We start from the raw sequence: 22456 nt of genomic DNA, 5'->3' as shown, positions 1-22456 counted from the left end.
GGGATGAGGACATCGGGATGGGGACATCAGGACAAGGACATGGGGATGACATCGGGATGGGGACTTTGGGACAAGGACATCGGGGCGAGGACGTCGGGACGGTGGCGTCGGGACAAGGAGCTTGGGACGGGGACACTGGGATGGCATCCGGATGGGGACAGTGGGACAAGGACATCAGGAGGAGGACACTGGGGTGGGGGCATTGGGATGGGGACATTGGGATGGGGGTGTCAGGACCAGGGACAGTGGGACAAGGACATTGGGGTGGGGGCATTGGGATGGGGACATTGGGATGGGGACATCAGGACGAGGACATCGGGATGGGGACAACGAGACAAGGACACTGGGGTGACATCAGGATGGGGACATCAGGGTGGGGACACCCCAATGGGGACATCGGGATGGGGACATTGGGATGGGGTCGTTGGGGGGGGACATCGGGGTGGGGACATCCCGGACAGGGACACACTGGGGTGGGGACAAGGGGGGACACCAGGACAAGGGGGGGACAAGGACAAGGGGGGGACACGGGGATGGGGTGGGGACATCGGGGGGGGGACACCGCGACCAGTCGTCCCCCCCCCCCAAAAAAAATAAACCCTTTGGAGCCACGCTGCCAATCCCGCTCTTTATTGACCCAACGGGGTGCGGGCGGGGGGAAGTGGGGGCACCCGGGGGGGGCACCCCCAAAATTTTGGGCTCAGAACAGCAAAAAACAGGCAAAACCAGAAACGACAACTCTCGGCAAATGGGGTGAGGCCCCCCCCCGCAAAATGGGAGGGGGTAATTTGGGGGGTGGTCCCTCAATTTTTTAGGGGGGTCCCCAGATTTTGGGGGGTCCCCAAATTTTTTGGGGGTCCCCAAATTTTGAGGGGGGGGGCTGTGGGAGGGGGAGGGTGAAAACGGGGGCAGGATTTGGGGGGAGGTGGAAATGGGGGGCATTGGGGGGAGGCAAATTTGGGGGTCCTCAAATTTGGGGGGGGGGCAAATATTCCGGGGGGAGTCCCCCCAAAATTTTGGGCTCAGAACAGCAAAAAACAGGCAAAACCAGAAACAACAACTCTCGGCCGCGGCTCCGCGCTCAGTCCTGGGGGAGAGCAAATGGGGGGGGGGGGGGGCCCCCCCCCCCCCAAAATGGGAGGGGGGAATTTGGGGGGGTCCCCCAATTTTTGGGGGGGTCCCCAGATTTTGGGGGTCCCCAAATTTTTTGGGGGTCCCCAAATTTTGAGGGGGGGGGGCTGTGGGAGGGGGAGGGTGAAAAACGGGGGCAGGATTTGGGGGGAGGTGGAAATGGGGGGGTATTTGGGGGTGGGGGCAAATTTTGGGGGGGGTCCTCAAATTTTGGTGGTGGGGGGGGCAAATATTCCGGGGGGTCCCCAATTTGGGGGGGGAGCTGTGGGAGGGGAGGGTGAAAACAGGGGCAAGATTTGGGGAGGTGGAAATTGGGTGGTGATTGGGGGGCAAATTTTGGGGGGGGCAAATTTGGGGGGGCACTTGGGGAGGGGAGAGTGAAAATGGGGGGCAAAAATGGGGGAAAATTGGGGGGAGCAAAATTTGGGGGGAATTGGGGGGGCAAAATTGGGGGGGGGAATTGGGAGGAGGCTGGAAATGGGGGCAACTTTGGGATGGGGGGGGGTCAAATTTGGGGAGGGGGGAGTGGGAAGGGGGGTTAAAAAAAGGGGGGGCACGTTGGGGGGAATTTGGGGGGGGGGGGCAGCGTTTTGGGCCCCCCCTCTCACCTCGATGCCCAGGATGGTGGAGTCGAAGAGGTCCCGGAGCTGGGGGGGCACAAATTAGGGGGGAAGCACCTGGGACCCCCCTCGGTGCTGGGGGGCCGTGGGGGGGGCTCACCTGGTCCTGCTCCGAGGGGGGCTCCTCGCTGCTGCCCCCCCCTCCTCTTCCTCCTCCTCTTCCTCCACCATCAGGCTGAGGCTGGGGAGGACGCCGGGACCCCCCAGTATGCCCAGTGCCCCCCAGTGTGCCCAGTGCCCCCCCATCCCATCCCAGTACCCCCCAGTGCCACCCCCAGTGCCCCCCCAGTATGCCCAGTGCCCCCCCAGTCCCATCCCAGTACCCCCCAGTGCCCCCCCAGTGCCCCCCCAGTATGCCCAGTGCCCCCCAATACCACCAGTGCCCCCACCAATGCCCCCCAGTATGCCCAGTGCCCCCCAGTTCCATTCCAGTACCCCCCAGTGCCCCCCCAGTGCACCCAGTGACCCCCAGTGCCCCCCCAGCAGGAAGGGGGGCATTTTGGGGGTGCCCCCCCCCACTCACCTGCTGGGGCCGGGGGTGCGGAGGTCCCGGGGGGGCGGAGGGGGGCCCGCAGCGCCGTGGAGGTCAGGGCCGGGCTGGGGGGGGCCGGAGCCCGGCCAGGACTCTGGGGGGAGGGGGAAAGGGGGGGCAATGTGGGACCCCCCTCCCCCCAGGCTTTGTCCCCAAGGGCCCCCCAGTTTGTCACCTCCCTACCTGGGGGGACACGGGGATGGGGGGGACAAGGGGGGAAATGGGGGGCGTGGGGACAAGGGGGGGGACAGGGACAAGGGGGGGGGACAAGGAAAAGGGGGGGACACAAGGAAGGGGGGACAGGGACAAGGGGGGGACACGGGGACAAGGAGGGGGGGACAAGGACAAGGGGGGGCACAGGGACAAAGGAGGGCGAGGGGGGGTACAAGAACGGGGGGGGCGCAGGGACAAGCGGGGGACATGAGGACAAGGGGGGGGGACACAGTGGGGGGTCGCCCCCCCTCACCGTCCATGCGCCGCCTCTTGCGGGGGGCTCGGGGGCTGCAGGGAGCGGTGGTAGACGTCCAGGGGGGGCCACGGTGCCCCCCCCGGGGGGAACCCCAGCTGCTGGCAGCTCCGCTGCAGGTAGGACAGCCTGGGGGGGGGGGGGGGGAATTAGGGTGACCCCAAATCCCTCCCTGACCCCCCCCAGGATCCCAAATCCCCTCCCCCGGACCCCAGACCCCCCAAATCCCCCCCCGGACGCCAAATCTCCTCCCCCGGACCCCAAATCCCCCCACCCCCCCCCCCCGGACCCCAAATCCCTTCCCCCAGATCCCAAACCCCCCAAATCCCCCCCCCACCGACCCCAACCCCCCCAAACCCACCCCCCAGACCCCAAATCCCCCCAAATCCTCCCCAGGGACCCCAAACCCCCCAAATCCCCTCCCCAGACTCCAAATCCCCCAAATCCCCTCCCCAGACCCCAACCCCCCCCAAATCCCCTCCCCCGGACCCCAAACCCCCCAAATCCCCCCAGACCCCAAATCCCCCCCGGCCCCCCGCTCACAGCAGGACGCGGTCGGGGGGCAGCAGGCGGGGGGAGAACTCGCTGAGCACCTCCAGGAAGGGCAGGTACAGGGGGCCCCCCCGGCCCCTCGGGGCCCCCCCCGGACCCTCCTGCAGGGCAAAAGCGATGCCGTCCCTGGGGGGGGGGGGGGGGGGGCACAGAGTGTGTGGGGGTCAGGCCCGGGACCCCCAAATCCCCCCAGGCCCCCCCAAACCCCCCAGATCCTCCCCAAAATCCCCAGACCCCCCCCCCCCAAATCCCTCAACCCCCAAGACCCCCCTGACCCCCCCAAACACCCCATAGCCCCCCAATACCCCACAGCCCCCCCAATACCCCATAGCCCCCTCCAAAATACCCCAGACCCCCCCAACCCCCTCCCAACACCCCCAAGCCCCCCCCAAACACCCCAAGCCCCCCCCCAAATACCCCTGATCCCCCCCAAAAAAACTACCCCCCCCCAAATGGCCCTAACCCCCACCAACACCTCCCCAAAAGCCCCCCAAAACCCCAAAACCCCCTCCCAAAACCCCACAGCCCCCTCCCCACGCCCCAACCCCCCCCCCCCCAACACCCCCAGGACCCCCCAAACACCCCCAGAGCTCCCCCAAACACCCCCTGAGCCCCCCAAGTACCCCAAACACCTCCGAGCCCCCCCCCAAATTACCCCAACACCCCATAGCCCCCCAAAATTCCCCCAAAGCCCCCCCCCAGCCCAAAACCCTCTCCCCACACCCCAAAACCCCCTCCTATCACCCCGAAACCCCCTCCCCACACCCCCAGGACCCCCCCACCAAACACCCCCAGAGCCCCCCAAATACCCGACCCCCCTAAAAAATGAGCCCCCGCAAATGCTCCTGACCACCCCCAACCCCCCTCCCAACACCCCCAAGACCCTCCCGAACACCCCCAGAGCCCCCCCCAAAACACCCCTGACCCCCCCCCAAAAAAACGAGCCCCCCCCCAAATGGCCCTGATCCCCCCTAAATTACCCCAACACCCCATAACCCCCCCCAAACCCCTCCCAAAGCCCCCCCAACACCCCAAAACCCTCTCCCCACACCCCAAAACCCCCTCCCCACACCCCCAGAGTCCCCCAAATACTCCCTGACCCCCCCAAAAAAACTCTACCCCCCGAAATACCCCTGACCCCCCCCCAAATTACCCCAACACCCCACATTCTCCCCAACCTCCCCCCAAAGCCCCCCCAAAGCCCCCCATCACCCCAAAACACCCTCCCCACACCCCAAACCCCCTCCCCACACCCCCCCCCAGGACCCCCCCCCCCCAAATATCCGGGCCCCCCCGGGCCCCCCCCCCCGTTACCGGTGGAGGCGCAGCAGCGCCTGGCGGTGGGGGTACGGGCGGGGGCTGAAGAAGAGGGCGAGGCGGCGCCCCAAATTCCGCAGCCCCCCAAAAGCGGGGGCCCCCGCACCTCGGGGCCGTGCTCCAGCAGCAGCTCCGCCATCACCTGGGGGGGGGGGCAGCGGGGGGGGGGGGGGCACGTCAGGAGGGCCCCAAAACCCCCCCGCAGGAGCCCCCCGATAATCCCAGATCCACCCGGAGCCGCCCAGGACCTCCTGGAGCCCCCAGGGGACCCCAAAAGCCCCCTGGAGCCCCCCAGGAACCCCAAATCCACCTGAAGCCCCCCAGAGCACCCCAGGGACCCCAAAAGTGCCCCCAAAGCTCCCCAGACCCCCTCTGAAGCCCCCCAAATCCACCTGAAGCCCCCCAGGACCTCCCAGATAAGCCCAAGGACCCCAAAAGTGTCCCCAAAGCCCCCCTCTGGAGCCCCCCACAACCCCCAAATCCCTCCAACCCCCTCCCCAGAACCTCCTGGAGCCCCCCAAGGAACCCCAAAGCCCCCTCTGGAGCCCCCCCAAGACCCCCAAATCCCTCTGAAGCCCCCCATGACCTCCTGAAGCCCCCCCAACGACCCCCAAATCCCTCTCTGGAGCCCCCCCAGGACCTCCTGGAGCCCCCCAAGGAACCCCAAAGCCCCCCGTGGAGCCCCCCGACGACCCCCAAATCCCCCTGATGCCCCCTCAGAACCTCCTGGAGCCCCCCCAAGAACCCCAAAGCCCCCTCTGGAGCCCCCCAGAACCTCCTGGAGCCTCCCAAGGACCCCCAAAGCCCCCCGTGGAGCCCCCCAGCGACCCCCAAATCCCCCTGACGCTCCCCCCAGAACCTCCTGGAGCGCCCCCAAGAACCCCAAAGCCCCCTCTGGAGCACCGCAGAGCCCCCAGTTCCCCTGAAGCCCCCCAGGACCTCCGAGAGCACCCTGAGGACCCCAAAAGTACCCCCAAAGCCCCCTCTGGAGCCCCCCAGGACCTCCTGGAGCCCCCCGAGGAACCCCAAAGCCCCCTCTGGAGCCCCCAGGACCTCCTGGAGCCCCCCGAGGAACCCCAAAGCCCCCTCTGGAGCCCCCTAGGGCCTCCTGGAGCCCCCGAGGACCCCCAAAGCCCCCTGTGGAGCCCCCCAGGACCCCCCAAATCCCCCTGAAGCCCCCCCCAGGACCTCCATGAGCCCCCCAAGGAACCCCAAAGCCCCCTCTGGAGCCCCCCAGGACCCCCAAATCCCCCTGAAGCCCCCCCCAGGACCTCCATGAGCCCCCCAAGGAACCCCAAACCCCCTGTGGAGCCCCCCAGGACCTCCATGAGCACCCCAGGATCCCCAAATCCCCCTGCAGCCCCCCCAGGCCCCCCCCAGACCTGCTGCAGGGTGAGCAGCACGACGCGCGCCCACTCCTGGCCGTCCATGCGGCGGATGCACACCAGCGTCTCCTTGATGATGTCCCCGTAATCGGCGTAAAACTGGGGAGAAAGGGGGGACACGGGGTGTCCCCAAAAGAGCCGAGGGGACAGCGGGGGGGGGGGGGGACAGGGACGCAGGGCTGGTGTCCCCAGAAGTGTCCCCACCTTGTCGTAGTGCTTGAAGACGTCGGAAGCGGCGCTGGGCTCCAGCACGTTGTAGATGATGAGCTTGCAGAAGCCGGCCAGCAGCACGCGGCGGCGGTGCAGCTCCTCCATGCGTGCCTCGGCGTCCTCAGGCTCTGCGGGGACAAGGGGACAGCTTGGGGACACCGAGGGGACACTAAAAGGAAGCCAGGAGCAGCCGGGGGAGGTCCTCGAGGGGGTTTGGGGACGTCGAGGGGACGTTGAGGGGACTTGGGACACCAAACGGATGCCAGGAGCAGCCAGAAAAGTCCTCCAGGGGGCTTGGGGACATCTTGGGGACAATGAGGGGACACAGGGGACACTGAGGGGACACTAAAGGGATGCCAGGAGCAGCCGGGGGAGGTCCTCGAGGGGGTTTGGGGACATTGAAGGGATGTTGAGGGGATCTGGGACACCGAAGGGAAGCCAGGAGCAGCCAGAAAAGTCCTCCAGGGGGCTTGGGGACATCTTGGGGACATTAAGGGGACACAGGAGACAAGAAGAGGACTCAGGGGACGCTAAAGGGACGCCAGGAGCAGCTGGGGGAGGTCCTCGAGGGGGCTTGGGAGGGCAAGGGGACATTGAGGGGGCACTTTGAGGACACTGGGTCCACTTTGGGTCCATGAGGACCACCTGGCGACCACCTTGGGGACGTGAGGGGACATCTCAGGGCCACCACGGCCACCTCAGATACACCTTAAGGCCACCTCGGAAGCTCTTTTTTTGACCTTGGGGCTACCTTGGGGATATTGGGGTCACTTTAGGGGCCACTGGGGCCACCTGGGGACCACCGGGACCATCTTGGGACCACCTTAGGGACACGAGGGGACATCTCAGGGCCACCAGGGCCACCTCGGAGACATCTCGAGGCCACCAGGGACTGCTCGAAGATGTCTTTGGGCCACTTTGGGGCCACCGGGACCACTTTGGGGCCACGGGGGCTACCTCACGACCACCAGGACCACCTGGGGCCCACCGGGGCCACCTCGGGGCCACGTTGGGGCCACGTTGGGGACACGTTGGGGACCTCACCGTCTCTGTCCCCGTCCCCGGGGCTGAAGACGTGGTCGAGGAGCACGGCGGCCAGCTGGCAGCGCAGCTCCGCTTCGGGCACCAGCCGCAGGGGGCGCCAGCGCTGCCCTGTCCCCACGCGTCACCGCGGGGCCCAGCACCAGCAGGAGGTCGCTCAGCACCACGAAGGCCTTGGGGACAACGGGGACGGGGTCGGCGGCGTGCCACCGCCGGCGTCACCTCGCCCCCCGTGTCCCCGCGGCGTCACCTGCTCCCGGACGCCGGCGTCCCCGTCGGAGAGGCAGCTCTGGCACAGGGCGCAGAAGGAGGTGGCCTTGCTCCTCAGGGCGTGCAGCTGCTCCTGGGGACAGCCGGGTGGCACTTGGGGACAGCCGGGTGGCACTCGGGGACGTCCCCGAGCCGGGGCCACGTCCTCGCTAAGGGGGGCTGTCCCCCTGTTGTCCCCTCCCCGCTGTCCCCCTGTTGTCCCCCTCGGGGTGCTGGCGCTGCTGGGTGTGCTGCTGGGGTCCTGGTCCTGTCCCCATGTCCCTGTCCCCGTCCCCATGTCCTGTCCCTGTCCCCGTGTCCTGTCCCTGTGTCCTATTCCTGTTCCCAAGTCCCCATCCCTGTCCCCATGTCCTGTCCCTGTCCCCATGTCCTGTCCCTGTCCCCATGTCCTGTCCCTGTATCCTATTCCTGTCCCCATGTCCCCATCCATGTCCCCATTTCCTACCGCTGTCCCCGTGTCCCTGTCCCCATCTCCTGTTCTGTGTCCTCTTCCTGTCCCCATGTCCTCTCCCTGTCCCCATGTCCCGTCCCTGTCCCCTGCCCCATGTCCCCCTGTCCCCGTCCCCCGCCCAGTGTCCCCATGTCCCCGTCCCTCTGTCCCTGTCCCCTTCCCGATGTCCCCATATCCCCTAGTCCCTGTCCCCACGGTGTCCCCGTGTCCCCTTATCCCCACATCCCCACGTCCCTGTCCCCTGCCCCGGTGTCCCCGTGTCCCCGTCCCCTTCTCCAGTGTCCCCAGTGTCCCCGTGTCCCCTTCCCCAGTGTCCCCACGTCCCCACGCTCACCTGGGGGACGTCGGTGGCGGGCAGCCGGGACAGCTCCCAGAGGATGTGGAAGTGGGCGCAGGTGATGGCGGGGACGAGGAGCTGTGGGGACACGGGGTGGCATCGTGTCCCCTCCCTGGCGTTGTCCCCAGTGTCCCCAGTGTCCCCAGTGTCCCCGGATACCTGCGGGGGCACCTCGCCCGTGTCGGCCGCGCGCTGCAGGAGGAGGACGCAGGGCTCGAAGAGCTGCCAGGGCGTCAGGTCGTGGGCGCTGCGGGGACAGGGGACATGGGGACATGGGGACACGGGGACATGGGGACAGGGAGGTGGGGACATTGGGAAGGGGACAGGGAGGTGGAGACACAGGGAAGGGGACAGGGAGGTGGAGACGGGGACCTGGGGACATCGGGAAGGGGACAGGGACATTGGGAAGGGGACAAGGACATGGGGACGGGGACATCGGGGACAGATCAGGGACACGGGGAAAGGGACAGGGACATGGGGACAAGGAGGTGGGGACACGGGGACAGGGGGAAAGGGAACAGGGACACGGGGCCAGCGGGGGACGTCTGGGGCCAGCAGGGGACACCTGGGGACAGGGGGGACACATCGGGGACAGGAGGGGACACATCGGGGACAGGAGGGGACACGTCGGGGACACGCTGGGGACGCGGGGCACACTTGAAGAGGACGGCGAGGCGCTTTAGGGTGGCGGCGGCGCTGTACAGCTCCTCCTCGTCCAGGGACTGCGCCTGCGGGGGGACAGCGGGGTTGGGGACAGCCGGGGACATCCCGCGGGGCTGGGGACACCCCGTTACCCCCACCCCCTTACCCCAAACCCACCCCTAATCCCCCCCCCAAACCCCCTGTAACCCCCCCAAATCGCCTACAACCCCCCCGGACCCGCAGCAGGCGGTGGCAGCGCTCCCCCAGCAGCTCCCCCATGCCCCCATCCCCACCCCATAACCCCAAACCCACCTCAAATCCCCCCCAAACCCCCAACTGCCTCCCAAATCCCCCCAAATCCCCTACAAATCCCCACAAATCCCCCCAAACTCCCTATAATCCCCCCCAAACACCCCCAAATCCCCCCCAAACCTCCTATAATCCCCCCCTAATCCCCCCCAAACCCCCTATAATCCCCCCAAATCCCCCCAAACCCCCTACAAATCCCCCCTAATCCCCCCCAAATCCCCCCCAAACCCCCTATAATCCCCGCTAATCCACCCCAAACCCCCTACAAATCCCCCTAATCCCCCCCAAATCCCCTATAATCCCCCCCCCCAAATCCCCCCTAACCCCTACAAATCCCCCCCTAACCCCCTACAGTCCCCCCTAATCCCCCCAAACCCCCTATAATCCCCCCTAATCCCCCCAAATCCCCTATAGTCCCCCCTAATCCCCCCAAACCCCCTACAAATCCCCCCAATCCCCCCAAACCCCCTACAAATCCCCCATAATCCCTCCCAAATCCCCTATAATCCCCCCCAAATCCCCCCAAACCCCTATAATCTCCCCTAATGCCCCCGAATCCCCCCCCCAAACCCCCTATAATCCCCCTAATCCCTCCCAAATCCCCCCCCCCCAATCCCCACCAATTCCCCTCCAAACCCCCTATAATCCCCCCTAATCCCCCCCAAATCCCCTATAATCCCCCTATAGTCCCCCCTAATCCCCCCCAAATCCCCAAAAACCCCCTATAGTCCCCCCTAATCCCCCCCAAATCCCCCCAAATCCCCTATAATCCCCCTAATTCCCCCAAATCCCCCCCCAAACCCCCTACAATCCCCCCTAATCCCCTCCAAATCCCCCCCCCCAAACCCCCTACAATCCCCCTAATCCCCCCAAATCCCCCCCAAATCCCCCCCAAATCCCCTACAATCCCCCTAATCCCCCCCAAATCCCCCCCCCAAACCCCCCCTACAATCCCCCCCCCTAATCCCCCCCCAAATCCCCCCTAATCCCCCTAATCCCCCCAAATCCCCCCAAACCCCCTACAATCCCCCCTAATCCCCCCCAAATCCCCCCCCAAATCCCCTACAATCCCCCCTAATCCCCCCAATCCCCCCGTACCTGCAGCAGGCGGTGGCAGCGCTCCCCCAGCAGGTCCCCGAGGAGGCTCCACGCCAGCTCCCCGCGGCCCCGCAGCGGCAGCCGGGGGTCGCAGAAGGTCCCCAGGACGCGGGCGGCCGCCTCCAGGACCCCCGGCCCCGTGTGCTTCAGCACCAGCTCCTGCAGCTGCGCCAGCGCCTGCTCCAGGGGCTGGGGGGGGATATGGGGTTGGGGACACGGGGACCCCAAATGGTGAGGGGACACGGGGACCCTATGGGGAATGGGTGACCCTAGAAGGATTAGGGACACGGGGACCCCAAATGGTGAGGGAACACGGGGACCCTATGGGGAATGGGTGACCCTAGAAGGATTGGGGACACGGGGACCCCAAAGGGTGAGGGGACACGGGGACCCCGAAGGGTGAGGCGACACGGGGACCCTATAAGGAATGGATGACCCTATAAGGATTGGGGACACGGGGACCCCAAATGGTGAGGGGACACGGGGACCCCAAAGGGCAAGGGGACACGGTGACCCTATGGGGAATGGGTGACCCTAGAAGGACTGGGGACACGGGGACCCCAAATGGTGAGGGGACACGGGGACCCTATGGGGAATGGGTGACCCTAGAAGGATTGGGGCCAGGTGACCCTATAGGGACTGGGGACATGGTGACCCTATAGGATTGGGGCTGGGTGACCCTATAAGGACCGGGGGACCCTATAAGAACTGTGTGACCCTATCAGGACCGTGTGACCCTATAGGGTTGGGACCGTGTGACCCTATAGGGTTGGGACCGTGTGACCCTATAAGGACCGCATGACCTTATAGGATTGGGGACAGGGTGACCCTACAGGATTTGGGCTGGGTGACCCTACAGGATTGGGGCCAGGTGACCCTATAAGGACCGCGTGACCCTATAAGGACTGCGTGACCCTATAGGATTAGGGCCGGGTGACCCTATAAGGACCAGGTGACCCTATAGGAATGCGGACAGGGTGACCCTATAGGATTGGGGCTGGGTGACCCTATAAGGACCGGGTGACCCTAGAAGGACTGCGTGACCCTATAGGATAAGGACCGCGTGACCCTATAAGGCCCCTATAAGGCCGCCCCTGCCCTCACCCTCTCCAGCCGCGCCGTGCAGTAGACGCTGAGCTCGAAGCAGCCCAGCACCTCCAGCAGCGGCGTCACCTTCTCCTCGTCCGCCGAAAACTGTTGGGGGGGGGGGGGACACACGGGGTGGGGGGGTCACCTGGGTGTCACCCTCACCCCCCCCCCAAAAAAATGTCCCCAAGGTCCCCCCCGGGGTCCCCTCACCTTGGCCAGCAGCCGGGGCAGGATCGGGGCCAGGCAGAGGCAGAGCCGGGAGCGCTGCTCCGCCACCGCCCGCTTCTCCCGGGGGACAGCTGGGGGGCACAGGTGACAGTCACCCCCCACCCCCCGGGGGACAATGACACCCCCGGGGGATGCTGACACCCCCCAGGTGACAGTGACCCCCCCAGGGGACAGTGACCCCCCCCCAGGTGACAACGACACCCCCAAGATGACAATACTTCCCCCCCCCAGGGTGACACTGAGACACCCCCCCCGTGACCCCCCCCCGGTGACAGTGACCCCCCCAAGGTGACAATAACCCCCCCGGGTGACAATGACCCCCCAAGTGACAATGACCCCCCAGGTGACAATGACCCCCCAGGTGACAATGACCCCCCCCAGGTGACAATGACCCCCCCAGGTGACAATGGCCCCCCAAGTGACAATGACCCCTTCCCCAGTGACAATGGCCCCCCCAAGTGACAATGACCCCCCCCGGTGACAATGACCCCCCCCAGGTGACAGTGCCCCCCCCAGGTGACAACGTCACCCCCCGGTACCTTGCGGGTGGGTCCCCGTCCCACCGGAGGCCCCCCCGGCCGCCCGCTTGGCGCTGGCCGCCAGGATCTCCACCAGGGCCTTCTCCTGCTGGTCGTTGAGCGCTGGGGGGGGAACTGGGATGGACTGGGAGGGACTGGGAGGGGGCTGGGGGGCTGGGAGGGGGTTGGGGGGGAACTGGGAGGGACTGGGAGGGGGCTGAGGGAGCTGGGGGGGACTGGGAGGGGGCTGGGGGGGCTGGGAGGGGGTTGGGGGGGAATGGGAGGGGGTTGGGGGGGAACTGGGAGGGACTGGGAGGGGGCTGGGGGGATTGGGATGGACAGGGAGGGGGCTGGGGGTGTTGGGAGGGGGTTGGGAGGGGACTGGGATGGACTGGGAGGGACTGGGAGGGGGCTGGGGGGATTGGGATGGACAGGGAGGGGGCTGGGGGTGTTGGGAGGGGGTTGGGAGGGGACTGGGATGGACTGGGAGGGACTGGGAGGGGGCTGGGGGTGTTGGGAGGGGACTGGGATGGACTGGGAGGGAGCTGGGGGGGCTGGGGGGAGGCTGGGAGCGGACTGGGAGGGGGTTGGGGGGACTGGGATGGACTGGAGGGACTGGGAGGGGGCTGAGGGAGCTGGGGGGACTGGGAGGGGGCTGGGGGTGTTGGGAGGGGGTTTGGAGGGGACTGGGATGGACTGGGATGGACTGGGAGGGGGCTGGGGGTGTTGGGAGGGGGTTGGGAGGGGACTGGGATGGACTGGGATGGACTGGAAGGGGCCTGGGGGTGTTGGGAGGGGGTTGGGAGGGGACTGGGATGGACTGGGATGGACTGGAAGGGGGCTGGGGGGGCTGGGAGGGGGTTGGGGGGGACTGGGATGGACTGGGATGGACTGGGATGGACTGGGAGGGGGCTCGGGGGGCTGGGGGGGACTGGGGGAGTTGGGGGGGAAGTGGGATGGGCTGGGAGGGACTGGGAGGGGGCTGGGGGGCTGGGGGAACTGGGATGGACTGGGAGGGACTGGGAGGGGATTGGGGGTTCCCAGTGCCTCCCAGTGCCCTCCCAGTGCCCCCCAGTCCAATCCCAGTTCCCCTCAGTGTCTCCCAGTGCCTCCCAGTCCCCTCCCAGTGAACCCAGGTGCCCTCCCAGTTATCCCCAGTTCCTTCCAGTACTCCCCAGTGCCCCCCAGTGCCTCCCAGTGCCCCCTGGAGCTCTCCTAGTCCCCTCCCAGTGCCTCCCAGTCCCCTCCCAGTGCCCCCTAGCGCCCTTCCAGTCCCTCCCAGTCCCTCCCAGTGCCCCCCAGTCCCTCCCAGTGCCCCCTGGCGCCCTCCCAGTCCCCTCCCAGTGCCCCCCAGTTGCCCACCCTCCCCGGGGGCCTCCCTCCAGCAGCAGCCCCCCGCCAGCCATGTCCATCCCAGTGCCCTCCCAGTGCCCCCCAGTCCCATCCCAGTGTCCCCTGCTGCCCTCCCAGTGCCCTCCCAGTTATCCCCAGTTCCTCCCAGTCCCATCCCAGTACTCCACAGTGCCCCCCAGTGCCTCCCAGTTCCCTCCCAGTGTCCCCCAGTGCCCTCTAGCGCCCTTCCAGTCCCTCCCAGTGCCCCCCAGTCCCTCCCAGTGCCCCCTGGCGCCCTCCCAATCCCCTCCCAGTCCCCCTCCCAGTGCCCCCCAGTTGCCCACCCTCCCCGGGGGCCTCCTCCAGCAGCAGCCCCCCCAGACATGTCCATCCCAGTGCCCTCCCAGTGCCCCCCAGTCCCATCCCAGTCCCCCCCAGTCCCTCCCAGTGCCCCCTGGCATGCTCCCAGTGCCTTCCCAGTTATTCCCAGTGCCCTCCAGTCCCATCCCGGTACTCCCCAGTGCCCCCCAGTGCCATCCCAGTGCCCCGTGGCACCATCTGAGTGCCCCCTAGTGCCCTTCCAGTCCCTCCCAGTCCCATCCCAGTCCCTCCCAGCGCCCCCAGTCCCTCCCAGTGCCCCCTGGCACCCTCCCAGTGCCTCCCAGTGCCCCCCAGTTGCCCACCCTCCCCGGGGGCCTCCTCCAGCAGCAGCCCCCCGGCCGTGTCCCAGTCCCGCAGCCGGGCCCCGGCGCAGTCCCAGAGGCTGTCCACGAGGTACGGGGCATGCTGGTGGAGCTGGGGACAGGGACAGCGCTGTCACCTGGGGTCCCTTGGGTGTCACCAGAGGTCCCCTGGGTGTCCCCTGCGTGTCCCTTGGGGTCCCCTGGGTGTCACTTGGGGTCCCTAGGGTGTCTGTCCCCTGGGTTTCCCCTGGGTTTCTCCTAGGTGTCCCCTGGGTGTCACCTGGGGTCACGTAGGGCGACCTGGGGTCCCTTGGGTGTCCCCGAGGTGTTCCCTGGGTGTCCCCTGGGGTCCCTTGGGTGTCACCAGAGGTCCCTTGGGTGTCCCCTGGCTGTCCCTGGGTCTCCCTTGGGGTCCCCTGGGTGTCACCTGGTGTCACCCAGGGTCCCTTGGGTGTCCCCGAGGTGTTCCCTGGGTGTCCCTTGATGTCCCCTGGGTCCCCTGGGTGTCACTTGGGGTCCCTAGGGTGTCCCCTGGGTGACCCCTGGATATTCCCTGGATGTCCCTGGGGTGTCCCGTGGGTTTCCCCTAGGTGTCCCTTGGGTGTCACTTGGTGTCCCCTGGGGTCACCCAGGGCCACCTGGGGTCCCTTGGGTGTCACCTGGGGTCAGCTGGGGGTCCCTTGGGTGTCCCCTAGGTGTCCCCCGGGTGCCCCCCGGGATGACCTGGGGTCCCTTGGGTGTCACACGGGGTCCCTGGGTATCCCCAGGTGTCCCATGGGTTTCCCCTAGGTGTCCCCTGGTGTCCCTTGGGTGTCCCTTGGGTGTCACCTGGTGTCTTCTGGGATCCCCTGAGTGTCCCTGGGCTGTCCCCTGGGTGCGCCTGGCTGTCCCCAGCTGTCCCCTGGGTGCCCCTGGCTGTCCCCTGTGTGTTCCCAGGTGTCCCCTGGATGTCCCCTGGTGTCCCCGGGGTGTCCCCGGGGTGTCCCCTGGGTGTCCCCTGGGTGTCCCTGAATGTCTCCGGGGTGTCCCCTGGGTGTCCCCTGACTGTCCTCAGGTGTCCCTGGGGTGTCCCCAGGTGTCCCCTGGGTATCTCCTCGATGTCCCCGGGTGTCCCTGAAGTCACCTAGGGTGCCCTGGGTGTCCCTGGGTGTCCCCTGGGTGCCCCTGACTGTCCCCGGGGTGTCCCCTGGTGTCCCCTGGTGTCCCCGGGGTGTCCCCGGGTGTCCCTGGGTGTCCCAGCTGTCCCCCGGTGTCACCTCGCTCCCGATGAAGAAGGCCAGCAGCAGGCGGAAGAAGGTCCGGTTGTCCCCGGTGCCGGGGGACGGCTCGGTGTCACCCTCGTTCCGCGGGGACAGCAGGCTGGGGACAAGGACACGGGGGTGACAATGGGGAGGGGGACATCGGGGGGATGGGGACATGGGGTGGGGACAGGGGGACACAAAGGGACACGGGGGTGGGACACCGGGGTCCCGTGGGGACAGGGACGGGGCCGGGGACACAAAGGGACACGGGATGGGGACAGAGAGGTCCCGTGGGGACAGGGACAGGGTTGGGGACAGAGAGGGACACAGGACGGGGACAAGGCAGGGCCGGGTGCCACCGTCCCCACGGGGACGTCCCCAGCTGCCACCAAGCTCCGGCAGCCCGGTGGCGGCACCGACTGGGGACGATACCCGGGGGGACAAAGCCCGGGGGTGGCACCGGGTGGGGAAAAAGACCCGGGGGGTGACACCGGGAGGGGACAGGGGACACGGGAGGTGGCACCGGGAGGGGACAGGGGACACGGGAGGTGGCCCGGCCTCACCTGCGGTAGAGGAAGAGGCCGGCGGCGGAGGCGAGGGCGCGGCGGGTGCAGAAGACGGCCGGGTAGACGCGGTGGCAGTCGGCCTCCGTCAGCGCCTCGGCCACCGTGCTGCGGGCGGTGACACGGGGACACCGCTGGCCGCTGTCACCTGTCCCCGAGCCGTGTGTCCCCCCCCTCCCCGCCCCTTGTCCCCGTGTCCGTGTCCTTCCCGGCCTCGTCTCACCCGTTTTTGTGTCCCCTCGGCCCTTCGTTCCCTCCAACCCCATCCCATGTCCCCAATGTCCCCGATGTCCCCCTTGTCCCCAAAGTCCCCCTTGTCCCCAGTGTCCCCAACGTCCCCAGTGTCCCCCCCCATCCCTCCCTGGCCTCATCTCCCCCATTTTGTGTCCCCTCGTCCCTTTGTCCCCTCCAAGCCCATCCCGTGTCCCCCTGTCCCTTTGTCCCCCTTGTCCCCAATGTCCCCCTGTCCCCAATGTCCCCCCTGTCCCCAATGTCCCCCTTGTCCCCAACATCCTCAGTGTCCCCCTTGTCCCCCTTGTCCCCAATGCCCCCCTTGTCCCCAATGTCCCCAATGTCCCCCCCGTCCCCAATGCCCCCCTTGTCCCCAGTGTCCCCATACCCCCTCTGTCCCCCCGTCCCCAATGCCCCCCTTGTCCCCAACGTCCCCAATGTCCCCCTTGTCCCCAGTGTCCCCCCCCCGTGTTCCCAACGTCCCCAAACTCACACCAGCATCACCGTCAGCAGCTTCACCACCTCCACGGCCACCTCGGGCTCCTTGTCCAGTACCATGGCCACCAAGCGGGCCTGGGGGGGGGGGGGGGGAGGACACGGGGACCCGTTGTCACCCGCTGGGGACCTCGGCAGGGGGGTGACGGGGTTGGGGACAGGGGGAGGGGACAGCGTCACCTTGAAGCGGCTGGTGAAGAGCTCCATGTGCGCGGCCGTGTCCTGGCGGGCGTAGAGCCCCTGCAGCGCCCGCACGCAGCGCAGCCGCACCTCCCCCTGCTGCGGGGCCGAGTGTCCCCAAGGGTCCCCAAGTGTCCCCTCCCAGCCCCAAGTGTCCCCAAGGGTCCCCTCCCGGCCCCAAAGGTCCCCAAGGGTCCCCTCTCCCAGCCCCAAGTGTCCCCAAGTGTCCCCTATCCTGGCCCCAAAGGTCCCCAGCCGTCCCCTCCTGGCCCCAGTGGTCCCCAAGTGGCTCCTCTCCTGACCCCAAGTGTCCCCACGGGTCCCCAAGGGTCCCCTCCCGGCCCCAAAGGTCCCCAAGGGTCCCCTCTCCCAGCCCCAAGTGTCCCCAAGTGTCCCTTATCCTGGTCCCAGTGGTCCCCAAGTGGCTCCTCTCCTGACCCCAAGTGTCCCCACGGGTCCCCAAGTGTCCCCTCCCAGCCCCAAAGGTCCCCAGCTGTCCCCTCTCCTGGCCCCAAATGTCCCCAAGTGTCCCCCATCCTGCTCCCAAAGGTCCCCAGCCGTCCCCTCCTGGCCCCAGTGGTCCCCAAGTGTCTCCTGTCCTGACCCCAAGTGTCCCCAAGTGTCCCCTCCTGGCCCGAAGTGTCCCTCCCTGGGTGTCCCCAAGGCAACCCCACGTCCCCGAGGTGTCCCCCAAGGTGTCCCTGTGTCCCCATGTCCCCGAGGTGTCCCCACCTTGTCGTGCAGGGTCCAGCCGAGGTACTTGAGGTGCCCGTCGGTGAGGAAGGAGGCCGGGAAGCTGCACATCCACGTCCCCAGCTCCTCCATGCACAGCGCGCGGATGTCGGGCACCACGTCCCTGGGGGGGGGGACACCGCCGTGGGGACATCGCCACGGGGACACCGCCACGGGGACACCGCCACGGGGACATCGCCACGGGGACACCGTCGGCCCCCATGGCTCCGGCCCCGCCACGCTCGGTGTCCCCAAGGCCACCACAGGGACCCCCCGTCCCGGTGACAACATCCTGGTCCCAGTCCCCAACCCCTCCTGGTGACGTTCTCCAAGGAGAACCCAACTTGGTTCCGTCCCAGTTCCAAACTGGTCCCAGTCCCCAACCCCTCCTGGTGATGTTCTTCAAGAAGAACCCAACTTGGTTCCGTCCCAGTTCCAAACTGGTCCCAGTCCCCAACCCCTCCTGGTGACATTCTCCAACAAGAACCCTTCCTGGTTCCTATCCCAACTCCAAACTGGTCCCAGTCCCCAACTGGGCTCTCCCCAGTGGCTCCAGTCCCTAACCATGCTGCTCCCAGTTCCATCCAGTGCCACCCAGTGCCACCCCACACCAACCCAGCACCACCCAGTGCCATCCAGTGGCACCCAGTGCACCCCAGCACCACCCAGTGCCCCCCAGCACGCCCCCACCTGTATCGGTGCACGAAGACGCCCTTGAAGATGGCGTTCATCATGGCCTCGATCTCCTCCTGCTGGTCCTGGAGCTGGCCGGCACCCACGGGTGTCACCGGGGCGCCCCGCGCCCACGTCCCCGCTGCGTCCCCGAATGTCACCCACCTCCCGCAGCGTCTCCTGCAGCGACTCCAGCTTGCCGGGGGCTCTCCGGCGGGGGGGGCTTGGCCCTCTCGGCCTCGTAGAGCCTCCGGGTGCTGTCGCGGCGTTGGCTCAGCCACAGCGCCACCTCCACCAGCGCCGTCATCAGCTTCATGGCTGGGGACAGCGGGACGGTGGCAGTACGGTGGTGGGGACGCCCGGCAGGTGACAATTTTTTTGGGGGGGGGCGTCACCTACCTGCCAAGGTGGCCGTGTGGCGGAAGGCGCGCACCTGGGAGTCGGCGAGGCTGGTGAGCAGCGCGGTGAGGCCGCCGAGGAGGAAGCCGTCGTAGAGGACGGAGTGGCGGCACCGCAGGGCCACCGCCACCACCGCCGCCCCGAATGACCCTCGGAAACGGCGCCACGGCCCCCCGGAGAGGGAGAGCGGGTAGTCGGCGGAGTCCTGCGGGGGGGGGGACACAAGGGGACAGAATGGAGACACAAAGGGACAACGTGGTGGGGACGCAAAGGGACAAAACGAGGGGGACATAAAGGGTCAAAATGGGGATGCAGAGGGACAACGTAGAGGGAACATAAAGGGACAACATGGAGGGAACATAAAGGGACAAAATGGGGACACAAGGGGACAAAATGGGGGGATGGAAAGGGACAAAATGGGGACACAAAGGGACAAAATGGAGACACGAAGGGACAAAACGGGGGTTGGAAAGGGGTTAAATTGGGGATGGAAAGGGATAACATGGAGGGAATGTAAAGGGACAAAATGGGCACACAAAGGGACAAAATGAGGGGACACAAAGAGACAACATAGGCGAATGGAAAGGGACAAAATGGGGGGACTGGAAGGGACAAAATGGGGACACAAAGACAAAATGGGGACACAAGGGGACAAAATGGAGAGAATGTGAAGGGACAAAATGGGGACACAAAGGGACAAAATGGGGGGCAGAAAGGGACAAAACGGGAGCAGAAAGGGACAACATGGAAAGGACGTAAAGGGACAAAATGGGGACACAAGGGGACAAAACAGGGGGGATGCAAAAGGACAAAATGAGGGAACACAAGGGGACAAAATGGGGGGATTGGAAGGGACAAAATGGGGGGGTTGGAAGGGACAAAATGGGGACACAAAGGAACAAAACGGGGCCAAAAAGGAACAAAATGGGAGATTGGAACGGACAAAATGGGGACACAAAGGGACAAAACGGGGGGGCAGAAAGGGACTAAACGGGGGCAGAAAGGGACAACATGGAATGGACATAAAGGGACAAAATGGGGACACAAGGGGACAAAATGGGGGGATGCAAAAGGACAAAATGAGGGGACACAAAGGGACAAAATGGGGGGGCAGAAAGGGACAAAATGGGGGGGCAGAAAGGGACAACATGGAATGGACATAAAGGGACAAAATGGGGACAAAATGGGGGGATGCAAAAGGACAAAATGAGGGGACACAAAGGGACAAAATGAGGGGGCAGAAAGGGACAAAATGGGGGGACATAAAGGGACAAAATGGGGGGGGGATGCAAAATGACAAAATGAGGGAACACAAAGGGACAAAACGTTGGGTCACACAGATGACAAAGTGGCAGGATCACACACGTGACAAAGTGGCGGGGACGCAAGGGGACAAGATGGCGGCGTCACACAGGTGACAAGATGGCCGCCTCACAGAAGTGACAAAATGGAGGCAATGCAAAAAAATAAAGTATCGAGAACAAAAGGGACAAAATGCTGGGGTCACAAAGGTGACAAAATGGTGGGGACGCAAAGGGACAAAGTGGCGGGGACGCAAGGGGACAAGATGGCGGCGTCACACAGGTGACAAGATGGCCGCCTCACAGAGGTGACAAAATGGCGGCGATGGAAAAAAATGTTGGGGACACAGGGACAAAATGTGGGGTCACAAAAATAACAAAATGTTGGGATCACATAGGTAACAAAATGGCAGGGACGCAAGGGGACAAAATGGCAGCGTCACACAGGTGACAAGACGGCTGCCTCACAGAAGTGACAAAATGGAGGCAATGCAAAAAAATAAAGTATCGAGAACAAAAGGGACAAAATGCTGGGGTCACAAAGGTGACAAAATGGTGGGGACGCAAAGGGACAAAGTGGCGGGGATGCAAGGGGACAAGATGGCGGCGTCACACCGGTGACAAGATGGCCGCCTCACAGAGGTGACAAAATGGCGGCGTCCCCGCACCACCACCACATCCCCCGTTACCTCATCGAAGCTCTCGGTCAGCCGCCGGATGATCTCGGTGTTCTGCAGCTCCCGCAGCATGGCCAGTGTCACCGTGCCTGCCGGGAGGGGACGTGCTGGGTGACAGGGACATCCCCCAGGGTGGTGGCAGGGGGACGGGGTGCGGGGCGGCCGCACCTCGGCAGCCGCAGGAGCGGATGATGAAGTTGACGAGCTCCAGGAAGGCCGGCTCCCGGTCCCGCTTGTAGCCCTCCAGCCACTCGTCCACCACCACCTGGAGGCGCGGTGACGCGTGGTGACGCATGGTGGCACGCGGTGGCCCCACATCAGGGCAAATGGCCCCCCCATGTCCCCTTCCCAAGGTGGACGTGTCCCCGTGTCCCTTCAGGAGCTGGCTTTGGTCCCGTGCCTCTTTGTCCCGTGTCCCCATGTCCCCTTTCTCCCCGTGTGTCTCCGTGTCCCCCCACATATCCCCGTGTCCCCCCATGTCCCCCCGTGTCCCCCCCGCATCCCCGTGTCACCTCGATGGCCACCCCGCCATTCCTGACGGCCTGGAAGAGGACGTTCTGCTCCGGGCTGCTCCCATCCTCGCTGGGCTCCCTCCGGGAATGTTTGGGGACCTGTGGAGGTGACAACGGGGTGACAAGGGGGACACGGCTTTGGGGGGGGGGGGGAACAGGGGACACGTACGGGGCAGGGTCTGGGCCCCCCCTGCGCCCCCCGCTTGGGCCGCAGGGTGGTCTCGAAGTCACTCCCGGAGTCGTCGTCGTCATTGTCAATTCTGCTGAGGATCCTGTAGGGACAGTGGGGACAGCGGGGGGGGGGCGGCTGTTGTCACCTCCCCCCCCCAAATCCTCTCCCCCCCCCCCCCCAAAAAAAACAAAACTCACGTGCTGGGGGGGCTGTCCTGGGGACGAGCTGGGCGCCACGAGGACATGGTGACAGCGGGGCCTGGGGAGGGACACAGGCCGGGGGAGGCGTGAGGAGGGCCCCCCCCCAGATCCCGCAGAATGGGGACGAGGGGGGGGGGCGGCGAATACCCCCCAGGAGTCGGGGGGGGGGGCCGAGCCCCCAGACACTCCCTAGGGTTACATGGGGGGGGGTCCCAAGGCCCCCCAGGGTCACACTGTGGGGGTCCCAAGACCCCAAAGGCCCCCTGGGGTTACATGGGGGGGGTCCCAAGGCCCCCAACTGTCACATGGGGGGGGTCCCAAAGCCCCCAGGGTCACACTGGGGGGGTCCAAGACCCCACACACCTCCCTGGGTTAAATGGGGGGGGGGTCCCAAAGCCCCTCAAGTCACATGGGGGGGTCCCAAGGCCCCTCTCAGCCCCCCCGGGGCCATTTAGGCGGGGGTCCCAAGGCTCTCAACCACCCCCGGGGGTCACATGGGGGAGGGGGGGCAAAGCCCCCCAAAGCCCCCCCCGGAATCATTTCGGGGGGGCCCCAAGGCCCCACCTCACTCCCAAACAACGTGTGGGGGTGGTCTCAAGACCCCTCAAAGCCCCCCCGAGGCCATTTGGGGGGGGGTTCCCGAGCAATGGGGGGGGGGGCCCAGGCCCCTCAAAGCCCCCCCGGGGTCACGTGAGGGGGGTCCCAAGCCCCCCGAGGTCACGTAGGGGGGGGTGCTCTCCCCTCCTGGCCCCCCCGCCTGCCTCGCCTCGCGCCGCCGCGCTGCCGTCCGGCCCTGCACGTGCGCTCGGCCTGCAGCGCGCAGGCACACTGAGAGGGGCGGGGGCGGGGCCAGGGGAGGGGGGCGGGGCC

General features: G+C 66.4%; 1 protein-coding gene across 1 annotated transcript; it reads right to left on the bottom strand.

The window, feature by feature from the left end:
* Window positions 1-26: 26 nt before the first annotated feature.
* Window positions 27-22441, bottom strand: STAG3 (STAG3 cohesin complex component). The gene is given in 37 exon segments (XM_066985152.1): window positions 27-120; window positions 905-1087; window positions 1740-1778; window positions 1852-1932; window positions 2275-2377; window positions 2750-2878; window positions 3293-3427; window positions 4616-4760; window positions 6001-6102; window positions 6208-6341; window positions 7258-7354; window positions 7356-7427; window positions 7505-7597; window positions 8310-8390; window positions 8472-8559; window positions 8970-9040; window positions 10362-10550; window positions 11466-11555; window positions 11661-11749; window positions 12208-12254; window positions 12256-12319; window positions 14212-14323; window positions 15468-15570; window positions 16016-16123; window positions 16740-16819; window positions 16922-17020; window positions 17654-17777; window positions 18344-18417; window positions 18491-18547; window positions 18549-18643; window positions 18725-18929; window positions 20715-20791; window positions 20871-20967; window positions 21215-21313; window positions 21384-21486; window positions 21584-21644; window positions 22348-22441. Coding segments are annotated over 36 exon segments (3606 nt in total). The 5' UTR covers window positions 21631-21644; window positions 22348-22441.
* Between the last annotated feature and the right edge of the window lie 15 nt (window positions 22442-22456).

Source organism: Anser cygnoides, chromosome 31 (genome assembly GCF_040182565.1).
Source record: "Anser cygnoides isolate HZ-2024a breed goose chromosome 31, Taihu_goose_T2T_genome, whole genome shotgun sequence".
In the NCBI taxonomy this organism is placed as follows: Eukaryota; Metazoa; Chordata; class Aves; order Anseriformes; family Anatidae; genus Anser; species Anser cygnoides.
Note: the sequence above shows the minus strand (reverse complement) of the source record. Positions and strands in the feature narration are given on the sequence as shown.